At 38.8% G+C, this 23,844-nt stretch overlaps 1 protein-coding gene across 6 annotated transcripts in view; it reads left to right on the top strand.

The window, feature by feature from the left end:
• Mid2 (midline 2) overlaps positions 1-23,844 on the top strand; it is a 97,390-nt gene that overhangs the window by 1,928 nt on the left and 71,618 nt on the right. For 3 of the 6 annotated variants that reach the window (XM_048796889.1, XM_048796886.1, XM_048796888.1), the window contains exon 2: positions 12,866-13,581. In XM_048796889.1, coding sequence (XP_048652846.1) covers positions 12,922-13,581 — 660 coding nt within the window. In that variant the 5' untranslated portion in view covers positions 12,866-12,921. Of the gene's footprint in view, positions 1-6; positions 582-12,865; positions 13,582-23,844 lie in introns of those variants that run through there. The other 3 variants (XM_015497932.2, XM_048796887.1, XM_048796891.1) reach the window with 2 other exon arrangements.

Genomic DNA, 23,844 nt, shown 5'->3' with positions numbered 1-23,844 from the left:
GGTGGAAGGTGAGCCCAGGAAGGTGGCCCAGCGCCCCTTCTGCCGGGGCCCCTCCCAGTGCTCCCTTGGGGTGTCAGCCTCAGCCCTGTATGCTCCCACTCCACCCCCCTTTTCGAAGGGATTGCCTTTTTTTTTTTCCCCTCTGCGGCGGCGGAAATGACAGTGGTGCTGCTGTAGTGTCATGGTGCTGCCCCTGGACTGAGGGGCGAAAACTCTTAAGTTTAGCTCGGGAGATCCAGGAGCGATAGCGTCACTATTGCCGTGCAGTCCCCTGCGGGGCGCGCAGGCTGGCGGATTCTGCTGGCTGCGCGGCGGCGGCAGCTGAGCGGAGGCAGCGAAGGCGAAGGCGGGCGGCGGCCTAGAGCGGTGGTGGCGGCGGCAGCGACGGCGGCCCGGGAGCTCGCGCCAGAGCCCGAGCCAGCTTGCTGCGGAGGCAGACGGGCGCCCAGCGCTCTTGAGCGCGCGTAGGAGATGGCTGGCACACGGGACGCTATGGGTAAAATGCGCCCCCTCGCCGCGGCCCTGGGGGTCCAGTGTAGCCGTCCGCGCAGGGCTCGGCCCCGGTTCCGGCTACTCCTCAGGTGCCGCTGGGGCCCGGAGCTGGGCAAGGTCTCCCGGGTCAGCAGAAAGGGGTGACGGGGCCCGTGAAGCCCGGGCCGGCAGCAACAGGGACCCTGGCCTGTCTCTGGCTCCTGCCGCTGCCCTCCTGGGACGGTGTTAGCACTCCTGGGTGCCAGGCGGGGGTGGCTGGAGGCCTCCTCCGGGCCCGGGTGGTGCGGGGCAGAGCAGCTGAGCAGCTCTCCCCGGCGCCTGAGCGTGAGTCTGGGAAAGGGCACTGCTGCCTTCCCACGCTCCTGTGGCCAGTAGCCTCTTCAGCCCGGGCGGCGCCCCTGGGTCGGCCGTCTGACCAGCGGTGCTGGCGCAGCAGCCTGTGATGCTGCGGACACCCTGTCTGCGGGGAGGCCTGGCGAAACTTAATCCTTTTCCAGCCAGGGGAGCGATCCTCGAGTCTCCGTCTGGGTGGTTCCTTATTTCTGGCCTAGCTGTGAAACCAGCTCTGTAGGGGAGAGAGAAAACTTACATATGTCCACAGGACAGACTGCGACTGAACCGGGGGAAGGTGGGGATTTCCATTTCTGGCTCGTGAGAATTAAGTAAATAACGGCAGAGTAGATTTACAGAAACATTACTGGTGATGGTCCGGTTTAGGTTACTTAGCACTTCGTGTGCAACACACTATTTTCAGAGGCATTTCTTCTTAGAGCAACAAATTTGGGGTCCTGGGCTCATTGGGCTTTCCTCTCTCTTTCTCTCTCTCCCCCCTCTCCCCTCCCCTCTTCTCTTCTTCCTCCTCACTCTCTCCTCTTCCTATCTCTCTTTCTTCCGCTTCTTCTTCCTGTCCCTCTCTGTCTCCCCCACCCATTTTCAAGATCACTCACTTTATTCCTGCCTTGTAACACCTACTTATTCATCCAAACCTCCCACCAGAGCCCCTCATCCCCAGCCTTTCTCCATCATCCTGTGCACTTCCAGCCATACCGCTTCTTGTTTCTCAACCACGTTGCCTTTTATGAGGATTTCTGATTGTGGGATGGGTGGATGGTTATGGTTGCATGTCTTTGAGGAGGAACCCGTATGAAAGAATATCTTGAAAGCAGCAAATAGATAAGTACAGTATGGGGATTAATACATGTGATTCTTAAGTTGGGCCTTTAACCTCATTCTTTTACATCCCTGTACTCCAATCAGTCTCTCTGGCAATGTTCCAATAAAAGGGGGTTGCCAATTTTGGAGTTCCCCTCCTCTACTTCTCTTCTATTTGGGAGTAGTTTTGCTTTACCCCAGATGATTACCCCCCATACACCCCTCTATCTATCGGCCTGTCCACTCTCACTGCCCTGAGGGAGAGACAATCTTTGCTATTTTTATATATTCCTTCCCAATTAACTTAATACAGATATATAATGTGAATTAGATTTCTCCTGATTGTTCCTCACAACTTGATTTATTTGGTTGAAATACAGGTCTAGGAGCCAAGAAGATCAGAGAGTTCATCCCAAATCTGATGTTGCATTGGCTTTATGGCCTTAGGACATTCCTATGACCTTTCTTTCATAGTTGGTTACTTGTATAAAAGGCACAATATTGTGTACTGGGTATTGTGAGTCTTGGCTTGGTCCTTTGAAGATGAAAGGATTCTATAAATCCTCAGTATTCTACTTCTCAAAGAAAGCACTTCATTTACCTTTTATGGGGTTAGTGGACTGACTGAGTATAAGTAGGAACCCTAGTTTACCAAAATATTAATTTGCCATTATTAGTTCCCTGGGATTCAAATCTATCATTGTATTTAGGTACTAAGTCTATTTTTCCCCAATGAATGTACAACTGTATGAAAACATACCTACAAGTAGGCATACAGAGTAATGGTGATGATTTTAAGTCGAGTCTTGCATCACATCTAATGTACTCTAACCCAACAATCTGAGTCAGACTCATTCAAAAACAACCTCACCCATTTTTAGCCCATATGGGGGCAGTTAGCTAATTTCTAATGAAAAGTGGCATAAATAATTTTAGGCCTTGCTATATTAACATGATTAGCATCTGGCAGCAGTGAGTCAACAATATTTATTAAGCACCTATAATGTGCAGGGTCCTCTGTTGACTGGACTAACTATTTGGCCCAGTATTTTGCCCTCAGCTCATTCCAGGCTAGATTTCATACTTGTAGCTCCAGCATGAGGATGGGGAAGTGCTGTTCAAGGTAGGGGCAGAGGGCTAGGTATGTAAAGGACTGGTCATGTTTCTTCTGTTTACTCTCAAGACTGCTAAAATTCTCATTTAGCATGTTGCACCTTGTAAGGCCACCTCCAGGAAATACTGTTGCAAATCAGTGACTTGGTTGCTTCATAAGCATATCATCTGAACAGTGCAAATTGATTTAAATGAAATTGGTTTAGTTAATCCCTTGTCTAAGAACAGGGCAACCTGCTTCAACTTGCAGAACTTAAAGTAGTGCCAGTGGAGTCTCATAATTGCATCCAAATATTGCTCTGGGTAGTGAGCCTGTCCATTCCCCCATCCCTCCTCCCATAAAATCTGCTGACATCACAGCAATTGAGAAGGAAACTATAGAAGGAATATGTCTTTATGACTCAGAAAAACTCATTGGCTTGATGAAGAGGAGAGAATGCTGTGTGTTCATTCAGTCCCTTAGAACTCAAGTTTTCTCTTTTTGAATAGTGACATACATATGCCCTAAAAAGGGTGAAAACAGGGCTGAGGTGCAGTCTCTGTCTCAAATGACTGTTCTTGGAAGTACCTGCTTGGTCTTGTGTGTATCTGTCATCTAATTTTTATGGATCTTGGTAACTCCCTAGCTGTTATGCCCTGGAACTGGGCTCTTGGGTTCTGGGTCTTAGGTCCTTTGCTGCTAAGGAGCTGCAAGAGGCACAAGGGTGCTCCATTTCCATTTAGCATTAAATTTTTGTTCTCTCTTCTGTGCAAAAAAGAAAAAAATGAGGCTTTGTGTTCATGAAGTGCCTCCTTACTTAAGCTGGGTTTCTTGATTTGGAGAATTGCATCATCTAAATATGAAGTGTAACATGTTCATACTAGATATCCCATAGTTCAGGAGAGTTTGAAACGCTTCACTTTTTCATGATTGAAAATTTGATATGAAGGTTGTATTGCACAAAGATTGATATTTCAGGTCTCTCAAAAAGCATTGTGTTCATTGCTGAGCAGTTAAAAAAAGAGACTAGAGAAGTGTTTCTCAACCAGTGTGTTAGGTCACATTAACAAGTCAGAAGATCAGACAAGTGGCATTGAGACAAGAAATTCCAACTCTAGTTATCCCCCTGTGCAAATAGCTATTCCCCTTTCAGTTCCCTCTTCCTCTGATAATTGGTATTGGCATCCACTTTCATTTATTAAAAATCTTCTTAGAGTTTTTTATGGGCTCTAGAGGTTTGTGGCTCTTCCTGACTGTTACTCTTTTCATATTCCCCTTCTTTGTAACCATAGGCAGATATAATGTTTTTGTTAGTCAATCTTCCAGATTCTGTATTTTTCCTTATAAATTATATATGCTGATAAGACTACTAGATGATATAAGCTGTTTAAAGTATGGGTGATGGAGGGATTTTGAATAATGTGTCAACACCCAATCACTCCCTTCTTCATGTAGAGTTCACCTGAATACACACTAGGATGTTGGTTCAGGCTAACTGGATTGGCAAAGTATCATTTGTAAAGAGTTATCCTACTTGGGTTCTTGTCTCCTTGCAATGCTCTGACTGCCTGACCTTGGCCTTTGTTTCAGCCTCTTTCCTGCAGGTCAGCCTCTTCTGTCTCTGGAGTATCTTGAAACCAGATGATCTGATAACAAACACATTATATAATCTAAAATCCTCCAGAAATATAAAAATCCCAGTATTTGCAATCTGTCCTGATAGGATCATAATGCAGAGGCATGGCAAACAATGTTAATTCAGGACAGTGAAATGTCTGAATATATACAGCCCAGAGGTAGAAAAATGGTTTACGGTCCAGAATCCTCTATCACTTTGTCTATAGCCCTTTGTTAAGTGTTGCTAGGATCCATGTGGTTCCCAGGAGAATAGAAGTTTGATTTCAAGTAGGCCTCTGTTCTCTGTCCCTTGTTTCTGACCTGAACTTGGGGTCCTCGCAGCCTAACATTCAACAGCAGGTCTTACATTCATATATATTGCAAAATTTATTCTGTAAAAATAGAGATGACTGGCCCATCCGGGTGGACTGCTGAACTTAAAAAAAATCACAAATATTTCATTGGGAAACAGGCTGAGAAAAATAGTCCTGGAATAGATGAAAAGCTGTACTGATAGCAGTAGGTAAATTAAGTTTGTTCTGCATTTGTTCTCCAACCTTCTAACCTTGCCAGTGTAATCTGCATTAAGATAAAGGCGTTATGAATTGTACTTAGGATTCCTGTCAATTATCATGTGTTACCTTGGCAAATCTGTTTCTTGGTTACTTAGATTAATCTTTTGCATTTGCAGCAGATTCAGGACTATTAGTTCTGCTACTTCCATATTATTTTAATGTTTATCGTGACTATATTATATAAAATACCCAATGGTTGGATTTAATTATTGAAAGGAAAATATCATTAAATCCATATACTATAAAATATTAAGTAGGCTTTAATAACCTATTAGACAGGAACTGGCTGTGGTTTTCTCTGCCAGTCAGTAATCAACCTCCAGTCCTGAGCTCTCCCTGTGTGTCGTGAGAGCTTAAGAGAACACAGATAGGTTTTTTTCCTTGAGGGGGGGGGGATCCTAGCCTAAAGGGGAATACATAGGAGAATAAGAAATACCACAGACACATGCCTTCCAACAATCTTGTGGGGAAGTGTGATTATCCTCCATTATGACAAGCATGTGTTTGGGATGAATTTCCAAACATTTTCAGCTTGTAAAAAAAAAATAACATGTTTTATGTGTATCCTCTATGAAGTGTATGATGAGAATATTTATATTTGTCAAACAGGTTAATTATTTTCTTTTATCCTCATCTGATCCTCACAAGAGCCTGTGAGATGCATAGGACAAGTATTTTTAATCCAATAGATATGGAAACTGTGGCCCAAAGAGATGAAATGACTTCCTTTGGATGGTTCTGCTAATTTGGTTTAGATCCCGGACTACAACCAGACTCTATTTGGATGATCAAAAAAGATAATGGCTTTGAAATTTGAAAACTATAAAATACTATACAAATGTAATGTAACTATTCTTATGAATTACAATTACTTAATACCTAGCCCTCTTTTTGGGGGTTTCTTTTTTTCTTTTTCTTTTTCTTTTGTCCTTATCCTCTATGGTAAGAATTCTACACATTGTTTGCATAGAATTTGAACTTCAAAGGGTCCTTTGCTAATCATAGTGTCCTGGGATTTGGTTGTCTTCTTTTTTCAGTTGAAAAAGGTGTCCTCCTTAGTTTATACTCACCTGGGACTCCTCTCTTCTTCAGTTGTCCGCTGGAACATTCATTGTAACTTCCTTGAGATACAACAGGCAAAACCATCCACTGTAATTCAGCATCTTGACTTAGCCAAGGGAAAGTCATGCATTTTGTTCATTTTTAGTTCCCTTGATGATGATGTCCATCACTTGTTAGCCTTTCTAGTTAAAACTAGAAAAATAAATAAGATTTGTGTTCATATTAGCTAATTTACAATAACCCAAGTTATCTTTCCTATTCATCAACAAATAGCAGGAGCTCTATAATAATAAGATGTCAGAGATGGAAAGCATCTTAACAATATTATCTGATGATTCTAGTACAACTTAAACAATATTTTATCATGGAGGAAACATTAGACTAAGCCATGACTCATCTTCTCATTCCCCTACAGTTTCTAATATTTTAAGGAAGATCTCATGGGAGATTAATGTTGATATTCTGAACAACATTTAGTTTATATTAATTGATTTTTAAATAAAACCTTACAACTCAGGTCAATTCTTAATCTATAGCCCAGAGGTCAGGCTTGGTTTGATACTCATGGATTTTCTGTGAAGGAAAAAAGATTGTGGCTCCTCAGGTAGTTTGGTAGGTAGGTAGGTAGGTAGTGAGAGCCCAGAACCCATGCTCTGCAGAATAGAAGATGAAAACTAGATGACGTATTAGCTGCTAGAATAAGTGGACATTTAAGTATGTTCAGATAACATTTTAAGTAATAGAACTCTGCCAAGTGCAGATCAGAGTTATCTAGATGCTGTATTTAGAAGGCTATGCTAAAATCAATCTTTCATCTTGTAAGGGTAGAATGCATTATTTTTTTCTGAAATTTTATATTGAGAAGAATCACATCATTCAATTTGCCTTAAGGAATAACCAAAAAATATGAATGATAAATTGGTAACTTCAGATTACCCAATTAATAATAGATACATATGTATATATTGCATTTACAATAAATTACAGTATACATACATACACACAGACTCATGTGCTGTGTAATGATGCTTCAGGCAATGACAAACTGCTAATATTACAGTGGTCCCATAAGATATCTGTCACCTAGTGATGTCCTGCTCATCGAAACTCCTCTTTTGTATTTCTACCCAGGCACAGAACTTTCTGATAACTCATTGATGAGTTTATTCTCATTAGTTTTTTTTTTTTTCATGGATTTTAGCCTAAAGAAGAGAGCAGGATAAAGATAAACCATACAGAAACAATTTTATAATAGAGCAAGGGCAAATACATAAACATATATATTTGACTACACAGCAGTAACTCAATGATTTGGAAGCAAATTAATCCAGTTATATGCACATGGACATTTGCTTCTTAACCTACTATGCATTTGCATTCTGTATATAGGATACTATAAAAACTTAAATTGAGTTAAAGTTTGTTGCTCAATTTAAGTTTTTATGGATGTACTACATACAGTACACCAGGACATATACCAAATGGTCCTACCCTCCCAGGCATTTCATTAATTTTTATGACAAACCATTTCGTTTTCTGGAATAAGTTTCACGATTACTTGTCATCAGGTTGCACCCTATCAGGTCCTGTCTTTGTCCTTAGCATATCCTTTAATTCCTCATAGATCACTGATGTGAAATCTGTTTGAAGTTGCAACACTATGTTATTGTTTTGTTTTTGTCATACCACTTCCTTCTTCTAAAATTATGTTGTGATGATAGGAGTAAAATATTTTTCAGGAGCTACTTGAATATTTTTAACTGAATAAAAATTGTGAGTTGAGAATTTTCTGACACCTGTTGATCATTAACAATATCTCAGGGCATTGCAAAACTTAGATAGGGAATCACTGACCTAGAAAAACAATCAAAAGAAGTAAGCAATCCAGTAGAGTTCGTAAATACTATGTAATTACACAGTTGGCAGTATAGTACAGTGGTTAATTATTTCCACTCTGGAGTCAGACAGATTTGGATTTGAATCTCTCTTTTTAAAAAATTGAGCTACAATTCACACACCAAAATATTCACCATTTTAAAGTGTTTAATTCGCTGATTTTTAGTATATTAAAAATGTGCAACCATCACCACTATATAATTAATTACAGAACATTTTCCTCATCCCAGAAAGAAATTGTACCTGTTAGTTATCATTTCCCTCCCCCTTTCCTGACCCTTAACAACCACTAATCCACTTTCTATTCCTATGGGTTTACCTATTCTGGTCATTTCACATTAAGGGAATCATACAATACACATGGCCTTTGTGTCTGGCTTCTTTCACTCTGAATAATGTTTTCAAGGGTCATCCATGTTGTAGCAAGTATCAGTACTTCATTCCTTTCACAGTCAAATAATATTCTATTATATGTATAACCATATTTTCTTTATCTGTTCATCTCTTAATGGACTTTTGGGTTGTTTTCATTTTGGCTACCATGAATACTGCTACTATGTACATTTTGTGTACAAATTTTTCAATGAGTACATTACATTTCCAATTCTTTTAGGTATATTCCTTGGAGTGTAATTTCTGGGTCTTATGATAACTGTTTAACATTTTGAGGAACTGCTGAACTATTTTCCAAAGCAGCTGCACCATTTTACATCCCTACCAGCAATGTATAAGGTCTCTAATTTCTTCACATTCTGACTGACACTTGCTATTTTCTGATTTTGGCTTGTTTGTTGACAGCCTTCTTGGTGTATGTGAAGTAGTATTACAGTGTGGCATTGATTTGCATTTCTCTAATGGCTAATGATGTTGCGCATGTCTTCATGTGTGTTTTGGCTATTTGTATATCATCTTTGAAGAAATGTGTATTCAAAACCCTTTGTCTATTTTTAAATTGGGCCATTTGTCTTTTTTATTGTTGAGTTATAAGTTTTCTGTGTTTCTAGATGCCAGATTCCTATCAGATATGATTTGCAAATATTTTCTCCTATTCTGTGAGTTGTCTTTTCACTATGTTGATGGTTCTGTTGGCAGCCCTAGAGTTTTAAATTATGATGAAATACCATTTATTTATATTTTATTTGGTCGTTTGTGCTTTTGGTATCATTTAAGAAGCTGTTGTGGGCTGGGGTTGTGGCTCAGAGGTAGAGCACTCTCCTGGCATGCGCAAGGCCCTGGGTTTGATCCTCAGCACCACATAAAAATAAATAAAATAAAGATATTTTTAAAAAGCTGTTGCCTAATCTAAGTTCATGAAAATGTATACTTTCCTTCCAAAAATTTTATTGTTTCAGCCCTTACTTTTCCATTTTGAATTAATTTTATATATGTTATGAGGTAGGGCTCCAGCTTCATCCTTTTGCTTATGGAGATCCAATTGTCTGAGGACACATTTGTTGAGAAGATTCTTCTTTGTGTATTGAATGAGCTTGAACCTCTTATTAAAAATAAGTTGGCCATAAATATATAGGTTTATTTCTGGAGTTTTCTCCATAAGTTTGAATATTAGCATTAATATTTTCAAACAAGTATGACCTTGGACAAATTATTTTCTTGTAATAATATTACCACCTTTTAGAAAATTGAGAAAGCTAATTGAGATAATGTATGTAAAAGTGTTTTGATAATCATGGAGGTATAGAAAAATAGAGCAGTTGAAAGGATGCTGAATCACTAAGAGTAACCAGAACAAGGAGACCTCATAAATGAGAGTTTATGCATATAAATAAATGTTTGAAGAAGTTAATAAAAGTATCCAGTTCCCCACCATTGGCTAAAGTAATTACTATATGATAATAAAATAGAACAGAATAGAAAAATTACTTCCAATAAGCAACAGATTGTAACCATTTTACATTGTTCTTCATAGAGCTGAAATCAGTTAAGTTTGGTTACTTTGAGCCCTGTGCTGCTTGAGTTTTCTGTCAAGGACTCTTAAGAATCCTTTGAAAGTTATGGACAAGGGGCTGGGGATGTGGCTCAGTGGTAAAGTGCCTTTGGGTTCAAACTCCAGTATGAAAAAAAAAGAACAAGTATTTTTGACCTTACTCAAGGTAATCCTGACCCATTGCACATTTTCCCATGCTCAGTTTCATAGTGAGTTTCAATGGTCACGTTGATTTGGGAACACGTTTTAGGGCTTCAGGCAAAATAGGAGAACTTTCCCTCTGTGTAGAATAACTCTTCTAAGACAGGAAAACTGTGGCACTCTGGTAGATTTTATATAGGTTTCAACCATAAATGTGCTTTCCCCAATGCTTCTGATCAACCCAGGTAGCTTCCAACACAGACGCTGAGGAATGCAGACATGCAGCCCTGGAAGATAGTAGTAGAAGTGTAGTGTGAAGTGGAGATGGCCCTAGAGCAAAGAGATATGATTCTGGAAGTGATCAGAATGAAGGAGACAGATTTGGAGGGACAGAGAGTCAAAAATAGAAGTAGAAACCTGCTCTTTAGAATACTCTTATAAATAGTCAAGATAAAATACAGTGAAGGAAGTGAGATGATTGAAATTAAGGTGTAAAGAGCACAGGTATTGGCATTAGATTGACCTGTGACTGGGTATTATGTTCCCAGTTGATTTACTTAATAACCCTGAGCCCCACTTTCCTAACTATATGATGAAGATAATAATAATACCTTCCTCACAGGTTTTGTGAAAGAATTCAGTGAAATAATGTGTGTAAAGTGCTTAACATTGTACTCAGAATACAGGAGGTACTCAATAAATGCTAAATCCCTTCTTACTGCTACTTTAAGGAATACTTTATTAACAACTATTGAATACCTAGTTTGTGGAGGTGTCATGCTATGAATAAAAATATGAAATCATTGATGTCCTGAAAGAGCAGAGAGAGTTCACTAGATATACAGATATGTAAATGAAATGAAACAGAATATTCTGGACGTCACCAGTAGTTGAAGTTATAAATGTAAATGAGAGAACTCCTAGGTTTATAGGCTTGATATTTACCAGGCAGCGATAATTGGAAAAGGAGCTGATATTTTTTTTCAAGGATAGTGGGGGAACACAAGTTCATTTATGGACATGTTGAATTTGAGCATCTAAATGAAATAAGGTGGAGCTATCTCAGCAATATTTCTACCTTGAGCGGAAATTGGGATCTTTCTTTTCTGAAACCTTTTCCAATTCTAAGATTCTGTTATATATGTGCATATTTTAATTTTTCATCTCTGTAAATGCATGCTGATAGGTTTTATAAGCTATAAAATACTGATCAACAATTTTCAAGTACTTACAGATTGTAAAATAAAAATACATGTCTCAGGTTTTAGTTTTCAGTTTTCTTTAGTACACGTGTGCTAGGCATGCACTCTAACACTGAGCTACATCCCTAGATCCACATCTCACATTTCCTTTGAAAAGTGGTTACACACACCTTTGAACCTATTAAACTAACTGAGAGTGGTTGCTTTACAAAGAGTCTTCCCTTTTATACCCCACTTTCCTATTTTTAACTAGATTTTCATTAAGTATCTAGCTAGTTCAGTGCATTTAAAAGATCTGATTTAGAAACAGCCTTTGGGTGTACATCTATTGTACCTATGCACTAGGTTTAATTGTACTCAGTATTTATGCATCCTGTGAGAGGTATGCAGATATCACTGATAAATATATGAGTGGAATAAAAAATTCAAGCCCCCATGAGGTTTTGAATGATGATAGTGTGATGATGAACAAAAGCTCAAAATCAAAAGATGCCTTTTTCTTTCCTATACTAATAGATTAACAATTTCAGTCAATTAAAGATGTTTTATATTTTTTCTTATTTAAAGCTAACTTTGAATATTTATGTGTGTGGATTTTAATTAATGGAAGATACATTACAGTAAGATCTGTATAGCTCAGAAATACCTGTAGGAGAATGGAGAGACTGAGAGGCTAACCAGGTTGTTAGTTTCATGTCAGTTGGGTGATTTCTTTTACTCTCTGATGCACACTAAAATGAAAGTCCTCAGATCTGAAAATTTCTGGCTGCTCATCTGGCTAAGTTCTATCTTGATCTTGATTTGCATCTGGTTATGTTTTAGGAAGTATTAAAAGACATATGGGAGATAAACTTCATAACACACTTTTGCTAGTTCAGTGGTGTTTAAAAATAAAATCAAACTGAAGCCACAAGGTAGTATGACTATCATTGATCAGCAACTATTGCTGAATATGTCAAAATTTAAAGTTCATTCCCATTTGACTTGATGGGTTTTCTGAAGGTGAGGAAAGAAAGCAAAAGTGAGAATTCTCATTTTTTGTTTCTACCAACTCAGTTTACTAGAAATGGGATGTAACAGACATTTCCATGTGTGATAATAGGAAGTAATTCAAGTTCACACTCTGAAGAAGAAATTATTATCCTGCACTGAGAACCACATTTTTCTAAAGTTATCTCTCCTTTTTCATGCAGGCTCTCAGAATGGAATCATTTCAGGAAGTAGAGAGTTAGCTTGAAATATGGGCTTGTTTTCTTTCCACTGGATGTGAAATAGGAGTAGCCCTTATATCTTTCCTTGAAGTGAAATAGAGAACAATATTGGAGAATAGAGATTAAGAATTTTGCAGGGCCTTCAACTCATCATAGCCCTGGAGAAGAGATGTCAGTGGAGAATATGTGAGAGAATGATCATGCCAATATTTTGAGCTGGAATGGTAATGTTAATCAGAAAACCAGAGGTGGCCACTTGGCTCATTTATTAGTGCAAGAGGATAAATGCAGGCATTTGTCAAAAACAAGGTTTGAAGCGGGAAGAAAGGTTTCCTGATTAATTTCCAAATTACCTTCCTATTGCTCAAGCATCCCTGGGTAGTTCAGCATGTAAAGTCTCGATTGGTTAGAATATAATTTTGCAATATCCACTTTTCCTTTGGAAATACTTAATGACTCTTGCTTTGTATTCCTTACAGGTGAAAGCCCAGCCTCTGTGGTTCTTAATGCCTCAGCAGGATTATTTTCACTAAAGATGGAAACACTGGAGTCTGAATTGACCTGTCCAATCTGCCTCGAGTTGTTTGAAGACCCCCTTCTGCTCCCTTGTGCTCACAGTCTGTGCTTCAGCTGTGCCCATCGCATCTTGGTCTCAAGCTGCAGCTCCGGTGAATCCATTGAACCCATTACTGCTTTCCAGTGTCCCACGTGCAGGTATGTTATCTCGCTGAACCACCGGGGCCTGGATGGCCTCAAGAGGAATGTGACCCTGCAGAACATTATTGATCGCTTCCAGAAGGCTTCAGTCAGTGGGCCCAATTCCCCAAGTGAGAGCCGCCGGGAAAGGACATATAGGCCCAGTTCCACCATGTCTAGTGAGCGAATTGCTTGCCAATTTTGTGAGCAGGACCCGCCAAGGGATGCAGTGAAAACATGTATCACCTGTGAGGTCTCCTACTGTGACCGTTGCCTAAGGGCCACACACCCCAACAAGAAACCTTTCACCAGCCATCGCCTGGTGGAACCAGTGCCAGACACACATCTTCGGGGGATTACCTGCCTGGACCATGAGAATGAGAAAGTGAATATGTACTGTGTATCTGATGACCAATTGATCTGTGCCTTATGCAAACTGGTGGGTCGTCACCGAGACCATCAAGTCGCCTCACTGAATGATCGATTTGAGAAACTCAAGGTAAGGGATCTGGAAAATATTCCTTACATGACTTTGACTCTTAACACATAGTTATACAGTTAGCAAGTTCCCTAATAAAATGGGTCACTTTTCCAATAGACAACAGAGTGATCTCCAAGTTGTTCTCATGAGCAATAACCTCACCTGCACGCTTTCATATACTTCTGGATAATTCCAGGGGATTTAGCCCATGGCTCACTCCACCAGTAGTCCATCCAGAGAACCAGCAACTTCTCTCCTCTGTCAGTGGCATATTGCACATTGCATATGTTTGCTATGATCTTTCTAACTCTTCTTTTAAGTATGTGAGTGCCTGTGTAGGTGTACTACAATAAGCATATGCACTGATTTGCATGTTTGGGTGTGTCTCTGTGTAGGTGTGGGTGGAGGTGTCTGAGTGTATCTATATAGATGAGAGATTTTTTGTGGAGGAAGTTAGCATATGTTTGTATTTGCATGTTCAGTGCAGTAAATAAACAAAGTATTGGGGCTGGGGATGTGGCTCAAGCGGTAGTGCGCTCGCCTGGCATGCGTGCGGCCCGGGTTCGATCCTCAGCACCACATACAAACAAAGATGTTGTGTCCGCTGAAAACTAAAAAATAAATATTAAAAATTCTCTCTCTCTTTCTTTTAAAAAAAAAAAGAAACAAAAGTATGCTATTGGCCATTACAAATTGTCATTAAGCACTTAACACTGGTAATTCTAAACCTGCCTTAAGAATTAAAAAAAAAACTTAAAACAAACAACAAAAAAATTTTAATGTACCACAAAATTAGGAGGGATAATCAAAGACCTGTACTAGCAATTTCAACTAAATGCAATAAATATTTAATTCAGTATTGACTTTTGTGCCAGTGCTTGTTATTGTGGGCTACAGACTGAAGCACTTGTTTGCAGTACCCACCTGGGAAGTTCCAAGTCTTTCATTTGTGTTCAGTGGACAGTGGACAGTTTTCTGGAGTTGTAGCATCTGAAGTTTATGTGCAAGTCAAAGTTCCTATTTTTTTAAGTCCTCCTACCTCACATTGATGCTAACAAATGTCAGATGTATTGTTTTATTCCCATTGCCTGCTATGTGGTATAATTTTTCTTAAGAAGGAAGCTACAAAACAAAGATTCCATAAAAATAAAATCTTTAAATGGATAGTACTATTATTACCTCAAAATAGGACCTGAGTACAGAGGCCAAGTTAGAATAAAGAGCTAGATAGGGGCTAGGTGTGGTGGCGCATGCCTGTAATCCCAGTTGCTTGGGAGACTGAGGCAGGAGGATCTTGAATTCAAAGCCAGTCTCAACAATTTAGCGAGGCACTAAACAACTCAGTGAGACCCTGTCTCTAAATAAAATACAGAAAAGGGGTGGGAGTGTTGCTCAGTGGTTAAGTACACCTGAGTTCAATCCCCAGTACCAAAAAATAAAAAAAAATAAATAAATAAATAAAGAGCTAGATAGCATGTAAGGAGAGCAAGAAGGGAGTGAATATTTTCTTCCTTCCATGTTCTGGAAAATTCTTTCAAACTTATGTAAAATATATAATGTTGATGAAGGTAGGAGTAGTCAGAACAGGACACTTTTTCCCTTCTGTAATTTGTTGTAATTAATATTGAGAATGGTCACACTGATAATGGTTTGTGCCAATTCAGGTTATTATTTATATCTAATGTATATAAAATTCAATGTTTATCATTTGATTTCACTCAAGGTGATACTCTCATTCATATCAAGGCAACAGAGGGGGATTATCTCATTGACTTCAATCCTTAGAATCATAAAATTTTAGTCCTTATATCTGGTCTAGCCAAAACCTTACACTTTAAAGCTGCATAAACTGAGTCTTTGAAAGTTTAAGGGATTTGGCCAAAGTCACAGAATTGTTTAGTAGTAGGAGAGCTGCAACTAAATCTCAGTGTCTAGATCAAATTGACAATTTTTCCATTGTAGCCTTCTGCCACTTTGTTTTAGATGTATGTTCATGAAATGTGATTTGAAACTTAACTTTTTGCTCTAGCAACTGCACATTTAATGGGTCATAGAAAAATGATTAGCAGCATCAAAGAAAGGGCATATTATATAAACTTACAACTTCATAGTGGTGATAGATGGCGGTGGGATTGTAGGAAGAATGGGGGATTTGGAGAGGATGGAACAACCTCTGCCAAATATTTGCAGGTGTTAGGACTATAATAAGGCATTGGCCTTGAGAAATTTTCCAAACAAATATCCGTATCCATATGTACTGTTGAGATAACAAAAAGACTGGAGAGAGTAAGCCTGTATCTACTGAACACCAACTATTTGAAAACATATGAAAACATTGGATGATTGACTAGACATTTGGCATCATATAGCTATATAACTCTTGTCTCAAGGGATAGAGGAAACATGAAAGTATTTATCAAAAGATGCTTCAGTCTGTGACTAGTCAGTAATTTTTAGAGAAAGAAAGAGCAGATTTTTAATAGTTCCCGTTTCGTTTTTTAGGAAATGTGCAGAAAATTCTGATTATAAATTAAGTGGAAACTATTTTTGCTCATTTTTGGACAGAGAGTGGAAACATATGAATCATTCCCAACTGTGTGGTTTGTTATGTTGTCTGGAACATCTTGGACTTTGGGGAGAAGAAGGAGGTGCTGCTTTGTGTGTGTGTGTGTGTGTGTGTGTGTGTGCGCATGAGTATGGTGGGGTCATTTTTGTTTGGTGCCAAGTGGAAAATGATATTAGTTCCCCACATTAAGCAGAGAGCAGTTCTGATTTTTAGTGTCATATATTGCCGCAGTCTGGCTGGGCACAAAATCACGAGCCACCACACAGCTTGTAGATTCAAACAGCAACTCTTTGTTCCCGAACTCACACCAGCCGTATACAGACACGTTCTGGGGAAATCCACGTTCTCTGCCCAAAATCCACGTTCTCTCCCAAATTCACCTCCACTGGGCTTCTGTCTCCCAAGATATACTGTCTGAATCCCGTGAGAACTCAAGGGGAACTTAGGCAGCAGGATACGCCCTATTCCCAGCAGGAATAATCTTAAACCTTAAACCTGGAACCTAAACTGGGAACGCCCTAAACCCGATTATGTTAAACCGGGAACACCCTAATCCGCCCTGGTCCTTGAGCAAGGTCAACTACATTCAATGTCACTGCAAAATGTCAGCAACATGGGGTACGCTGGCAAGGAAATTGTCATACCTACTTGGCTAATGGCTCCCAGCAATATATACTCACTTCTTTGGGTTAAGTTTAATTTAGAGAAGCATTTAGGATTATCCTCTTAATCTGCTTGATTCCTCCCCAAGGAGAAAAGAAGAAAGCTGGCTAGCAGAAGCTGTGGGGGAGACTGTCTGAGCATATTCCCCTGGCCCTGAGAGGGGCAGGGAAGTCCTGTAAGTGGAGAGAAGGAGAAGACTGATTTTATTTATGTATATCTCAAAGAGGTTGACTTTCTGTCCTGTAACTAATACAGTGTTTATTTTTACTTTTCAACTCTGGAGCTTCATTTTTAGTGTTTATAACTAACTTTTATGTACTAACCTCTCTGATTAAGATTAGTTGTTTCTAATATTTGTTGTTCAGCAAAGTACAAACAAACCATTATGTTATAGATGAAAGGTTAGAATAACCAGAAGCTGGCTTGTCTTCTTAACATATACTCAAAATGAATTAGAAAGCTTGGGGATACTTACATAGTATCAGGATCTTATTTAGTTGTCTAGTCTGCCTAAAATATTGAGATGCAGGACACACATCCTTCAAAAGGCTACCAGTGGTTCAATTAATTCTTCAATTTCAAAGGATACTTGTGTTCTTGATAGTTAGTACAGTTGTAAGGCCTACAAGAGTAATTATTTTGTTCATTGCTTCTCTTGCTTCTCACTTACTAGTCCCAATATATATCTTAGTTCATGATATGTGCTGCATTTGTATAAAACTATTTTACATTCCAGAATTTTCATCATCCCATGAGTTTCTCCCCTTATCAAAGATTGATATTATAACAATGATTGTTGATTTTATAAAAAGTGGTCAAATGTTGGTGGCTCTCTATTGCTGATAGACCTCAACTTGATACTCTGTCCTATACAACTTGGTTTCCATGCTGCTCATTTATCATTTCTCATTAGTACTCTGAAACATTCTACCTTCATTTACCCTCTTGTCTCTTAAACATCCCATTATCTTTTCTCACTCTTAACTTTTGCTAGTGCTATTCCCTTGGCCTGCTTAGGAATTATACCTATTTTTAGTGGTGCTCAATTAAAACCCTGAAAGTCCACTCCAACGTACCACAGGTACATCCATAAATTCATTGAGATCAGTTTCTTTAGTATCCTCCTTAGTGCTTAGCACACATAGTATGCTTTTGAAATACAAATGAATTGTCACCTTAATGGATTTGAAGGAAGTATACCATTTTCTGTAGCTTGCTTTGGTTCTCATCTTAGTGGATATAAATTGGTCTTGCCACTATGAATACTTTTGAGGTCTGAAAAGTCTCCTGTGAACTACTGACAATCTTCAAAACCAGAGTGTTAGCAAAAGTATGGCATGTCCTTAATTTTAAATGCCTATTCATTTTGATTGCTGGATTTTCCAACTGCCTAACCCTATGGTGACATCTGTATAAATCTCTTTGCAAATGATGTCTTCACATTTCCATGCCCACAGCCTGCCAAAACTATAGCTGATGAAAACCAGGGGGAATAGAGGAATTTCCTAAAAGGAATAAACAAGCACATTTTCTTTTTCTCATTACATTTCCACAAACTCATTACTACAAATAATTCTTAAATGAAGTTACATTTACATATGAGGGATCTCATTGTTATAAAATATTACCTGGCACTGGAGTAAGCATTTTGCCAGTGGGAAATACACACACACACACACACACACACACACACACACAAATAGATTCCAAGACAGAGAGAACCAAAGATTGCCAGACAAAGAAAAAGGAGATATGAGACTTGGAGAATGTTCAAAGGAAAGCCACAACAGGAGTTAAAAGGTTGGAAAATATGATATTCTAGAATCTTATCACAGTTGATTACTTGTCCTTCTTCCTACTCAGTTGCTCTGTCATCCACTTATCCATTCTCACTCAGCTGCCACCTTCTCTCAGTTGTCCACTCACCCACTTGACACTCACTTCTGTTGACAAAGACAGATACCCTCTTAACTTATATATCAGTGGGCATTTGACTATTTCTGAACCAGTATGAGTAGAAGATAAAAGTAAGGAAGAAAAATATCTTTATGAGAGATCAGCTTGAAAGAGGATATATTTCTATACATACATATACATCAATTTATATGAATGTGTGTATTCTTGCATGAATGAGTGCCTGAGAATGACTCTGTGGCTGTGTATCCTTGTTTCTTTTTGGGGTATGTGGCCCATAGTGGTCATGGCACACGTGTGGATGGGAATAGGCCCAATATCTGTCAAGGGGTTTCTCAGTTAAACCAACTAATGGTCATAAAGTCATTATTTCTTGTAGATTTGGCTTCTTTGCTGTCTCTAACTATTCAAGATTTGCTCCCCATTACATATAATATGTATAAATCTGTACATGTTCCCTGTAACTATATGGGTAAAAATGCATTTTATTTTATCTCTACTCAAATAGTGTTCTAAGACTACTTTGATTCTTTGTTCTTTTTCCTCCATGATTTATATTGATTTATCTGGCTTTATACTAACTTAATATTAATAGAATCCTGTGTTGAAAGATGTTTTCTGGTTTTTTTTGGGGGGGATCAAGTTTAACAAGTATAATACTCCTATCATTTGTGCTCTTATCTTTCTGTTTTTGTTATTTGTTTTGTACTAAGTCTTCTCTTCATCAACATCTGAAAGGTGCTAATTATCATTAGTTTGAGAATAATTTTCAAATGTTGACTCAGATTGTTTTGGGTTTGATAAAAGTCCTGTTTTTTTGAGGGGACAAAGAAACATATTACAGAAACATAATACAGGTGAGGAAAGATTAAGGAAACAAGAATTATTAAACTCAAAGCAATAGGGTTTGAAGGGAAAATGTGATAGTGACCTTTAAGTTCATGAATGGTTGAAATAATGAAGTAACACCTTGTTCTTTGTCATTCCTAGATAGAACAGCTCTGAAAGATAGAGTGCTTGCCTAGTATGCACAAGGTCATAGGTTAAATCCCCAGTACCTAATAAAAGATGGAATAGTTAAAACCTAAATTATAGCATCAGGGATTTAGGCTAGGGATTCATTCACTCTTTTAACAATTAATGAATACTTGAAATTTACTGAATGCTTTGGACATCATGGTAGGAGCTGGGGACACAGAAAGACGTAGTCCCTACCAAGAAGGGTCTTTGAGTTTGGTAGGGGAAACAGACAAGTAAATGGAGAGTTCTAATTCAGAATGGTGAATGCCATGACAGAGATTTTCTTTCACAAAATGCTCTGAGGCACAGAGGATAAGTCAAGGCAAGAATGTCATCAAGTCAAAAACAGAGAATCATGAATGAATTTGTCAAGAGTAGAAGTCCTGGGCTGGGGTTGTGGCTCAGTGGTAGAGTGCTCACCTAGCATGTGCAAGGCACTAGGTTCAATCCTCATCACCATATAAAAATAAGTAAATTAAAAAATACATTGTGTCCAACTAAAACTAAAAAATATTTTTAAAAGAGTAGAAGTCTCAAACTAGAGAGAGTCTGTGAAGAAAGAATTGACAGGACTTGGCATATAACTGTAGTGGTTATAGATGATGGGGAGAAAGAAATTTAAAAAGATTTTTTGAGTTGCAAATATCTTGAATAATTATATTATTCAAGGCATTATCCTGGCATTGAGAACAGAAATGGGGAAATTAGAAAAAGGCAACAGTTTGGGTTGAATGTTTTAACTTTAGGTTTGAATTTGATGTGATTGTGGGTCATTCACCTTTAACTTATTCATCAGAATTTACTGGACATCTACTAGATTCCAGTCACCAGGAGAGGTTTTGGGGTTGCAGTGATTAATGACAGGATAGTCTCATCCCTGGTGGAGCTCTCAGTTTAGTGTGGGGAGACAGACAAGTAAGGTCATAGTTATAAGACTGTGTAGACATAGGGAGTTGTGAGGGAGCATAGCAGGGGCACTAAGAGATTTGGGGTAAGTTTTTATATACCCTTCAATCAGGTGATGGGGTGGACTCAGGGAAGGGAATGTTCTAGTACAGAGAAAAGAATGTGTTCAAACATCTGGAAATAGAGAAGCATGGAGTAAGTATGGAGTGCTCTTAGAAAGGAAAAGGTAAGTGTCCTAGACGGAATTGAAATTCAGGCCTTTCCAGTGACAGAAAAGTCCAGGCTAGAGAAATAGATTGGAGTGGCTTCAGCATGGAGGTAGATTTGTGCAGTGGTGAGCCAAGTGGGGGCCAAGAATTTAGCCTTGCAGCATACTCATGTTCTAGAAATGAAGGAAAAACAGATGAAAGAGAAAGGAAAGGATGTGCATGAGAGGCTGGCACAAAAGAGGAAGAGTGCAAGTGGAATACAATCCTGAGGCCTTTAGGAAAGTAGAGTGGCTTTGGCTAACTATTCTGAGTGGTAGCAAACTAAACACTGGATTTAGATTTTTAGTTTATATTTTCTTTTAGAAGGTCCTAATAAGGGGCTGTGGTTGTAGCTCAGTGGTACAGCACTCACCTAGCATGTGTGAGGACTGGGGTTCAATCCTCAGGACCACATAAAAATAAATAAATAAAATAAAGGTATTGTGTCCATCTACAACTAAAAGAAATGAAAAAAGAAGGTCCAAATAATAATTTAATCATTTAAGTTAGATAATTAATTATGCTCTGTGCCTGATGATGGGAAAATTGCAGATGGTTAGGGTAGCATTCCTGATGAGGGGAAATGAGTAGGTGTGTGTCTTTGTTTGGTAGTTACAGAGACTTCTGTAAAGAAGAGGAATGCAACCTGCTTCACCTGGCTTGAGGGTCTAGTTATTCTCTAACAAGCCTCAAGTAGAGTAGGCCTATGTTCTATATATCCAGTATATCACCTGCATTTCATTCTGGGATGTAGCCTGTGTCTATACAACAGCAAATAAATGTTTGGGGAAAGAATAAACGCTGGCATAAGGGTGTGGGCTTCAGTTTGTGGACCAGATGGTGTGTTCTGTTGTTGAAAGGCCATATGTAATTGATACATAAAGTGACAGACTGAAGTGAAAGCAAAGTAAGTATTTTAAGACAAGCAATTTAAAAAAGAAGGCAGAATGTGACCCCAAAAGCATGTGAAGATTCTGGCTTCTGGCTTTTGGAAGAGCTAGGAATATCTGTGTGTAGACAGGATGTCTAAAAAGAACATGTCAAACAATAGTAATGGGGTCACTGGCTCAGATTATTTTTAAAGATGAGATTGTCTTCTGTCAATTGGGAAGAATCAGGCTTGGATGGATTATCCTTTCTTCCCTTCTTCACTTCTCCCTCTCCTACTCACCTCAAGGTTCAATTTCCACATCAAAACTCCAAGATTGGAATCGTGCCTAGGTTTAGATAATGTTCCCCTTATACCTGTTAGAAAGCCAGATAGATACAGATATTCAATGGCAATACTAGATGTTTCAGTAGAACAAACAGAAAGGCTGCATCCCATTTTAGTCTTTAGAATTTACTGTGTCAGGTTGGTGCATGTAAGCGTGCTCATAAACGTGTGAATACATCTGCCTTCATAGAGTATGACAGATGGAGATCAGAGTCCAGTTTGTCCTGTAACAATAATCTCTTGATTTAATGAAGAGCTGGTGTTTTGATGCATGGCCAGGTTTTTTGAGGGAGCACGTAAGAAAGTTACCTGAAATAACCTGTGACTAGAGAAGCTAAAAATATAGCAATTGTTTTGATAGGGTTAGACAAGTCATTTTTTAAAATTGGATGGATGCTTTCTGGAAGAATAACCTGTGCCCACCTTTCTCAGATGGCAAAACATGTTCATCTTTGGGAAAGGTACTATGGAGCACAAAGAGGCTGTCTATATAACACAAATGAAGTGGAACATGGGTAAAAATGGAATCAGTGTAGACTGCCAATTTAGCTAACTTGGGCCGTTTGAATCTCAATTATGCAAGCCAGCCAAATCTTCTCCTTGCTTTGTGTTGTTTAGACACATGTATAATTTTGTAAGAGCTAGAATGATATAGATATCTGGAGGGAAAGAGGGTCTCCCAGTTTCATAAACAAATTGGTTTCTCTAACCCTCACAAAGGGGAAGCACAAAGGACCCAGAGGTGACCTCCTGCAGCAGGAAATGGGAGCTTCATCCTGCTCTCCCTGCCAACCTCCTGTCCCCATTTCCTCCCAGCAGATATCTCTATTCCAATCTCCCCTGCCACTTTGGCTCTCTTGCTGTCATGGTTCAACTATTCTGAGAAAATTGTACTAACTGAGTTTAGACAGAGGGAACCTGGCCCAGTCATTAACAGGACTGCACAAGAAAAGAACAAAACAAACCAATTCTTCAAGCTAAATGACAACAAAGCATGTTTATTTTTACATAAAGAGAATTTATACACACTCATGTGCACATACACACATGTATACACACACACACACACACACACACACACACACACACACACTTTGTTTACTCAGCCAGAGTACAGACAAGATAATCTGTTGGCCAAATAAATCTAATCATTCAAACCTAGAATGGCCCAGAATTTTTAGTTTTAAATCATTTGTCAGTGCTAGGCTTGATAAGGAAAGGGTGAGGAAACAGGCTGCATAATTGCTTCAGTTCTCTGCTTCCCTTTGCATATGTTCATTATTGAGAATCAATTCCAATTTGAGAGGAGGCTTTAATACTTTGTAAATGAATAGGAAGTGAGTAAGTAAATGTTCGGTGTTTTCCTCAAATTATGTCTCATAATGTAAGAAAACAGTGGCAAAAAGCCATCAACAGATGGTGTTTTCATTAGCCAAAGATTTATTTTTCAAAGCATTTTCATATTAATGAAGCAAGGTTGAAATTAGAATCATCTTGTCATTTCTAGTTTGGTGTTGTTAAAATGCACTAGCATTCTGCAAATTGCTAGGGGGCCAGAGCAAACTAACCATTTACCATAATTTTGTGACGGTAACCCAAGGCCCATAGTCTAACCAGACCCCAAATTATGTGTTCATTTCTAATTTTTGTTTTCAGTGGCTTTATAGAGAAGGCATGAGTCTCAGTTTGGGGCCATAAATGAGGAACACACAGCAGGAATCTTAGTCCTGCTCTGCACTATGAATTAT

Source organism: Marmota marmota, unplaced genomic scaffold, assembly GCF_001458135.2.
Source record: "Marmota marmota marmota unplaced genomic scaffold, marMar, whole genome shotgun sequence".
Lineage (NCBI taxonomy): Eukaryota > Metazoa > Chordata > Mammalia > Rodentia > Sciuridae > Marmota > Marmota marmota.
The sequence above is the reverse complement of the archived record's forward strand: the minus strand, read 5'-3'. Positions and strand labels throughout refer to the sequence as shown.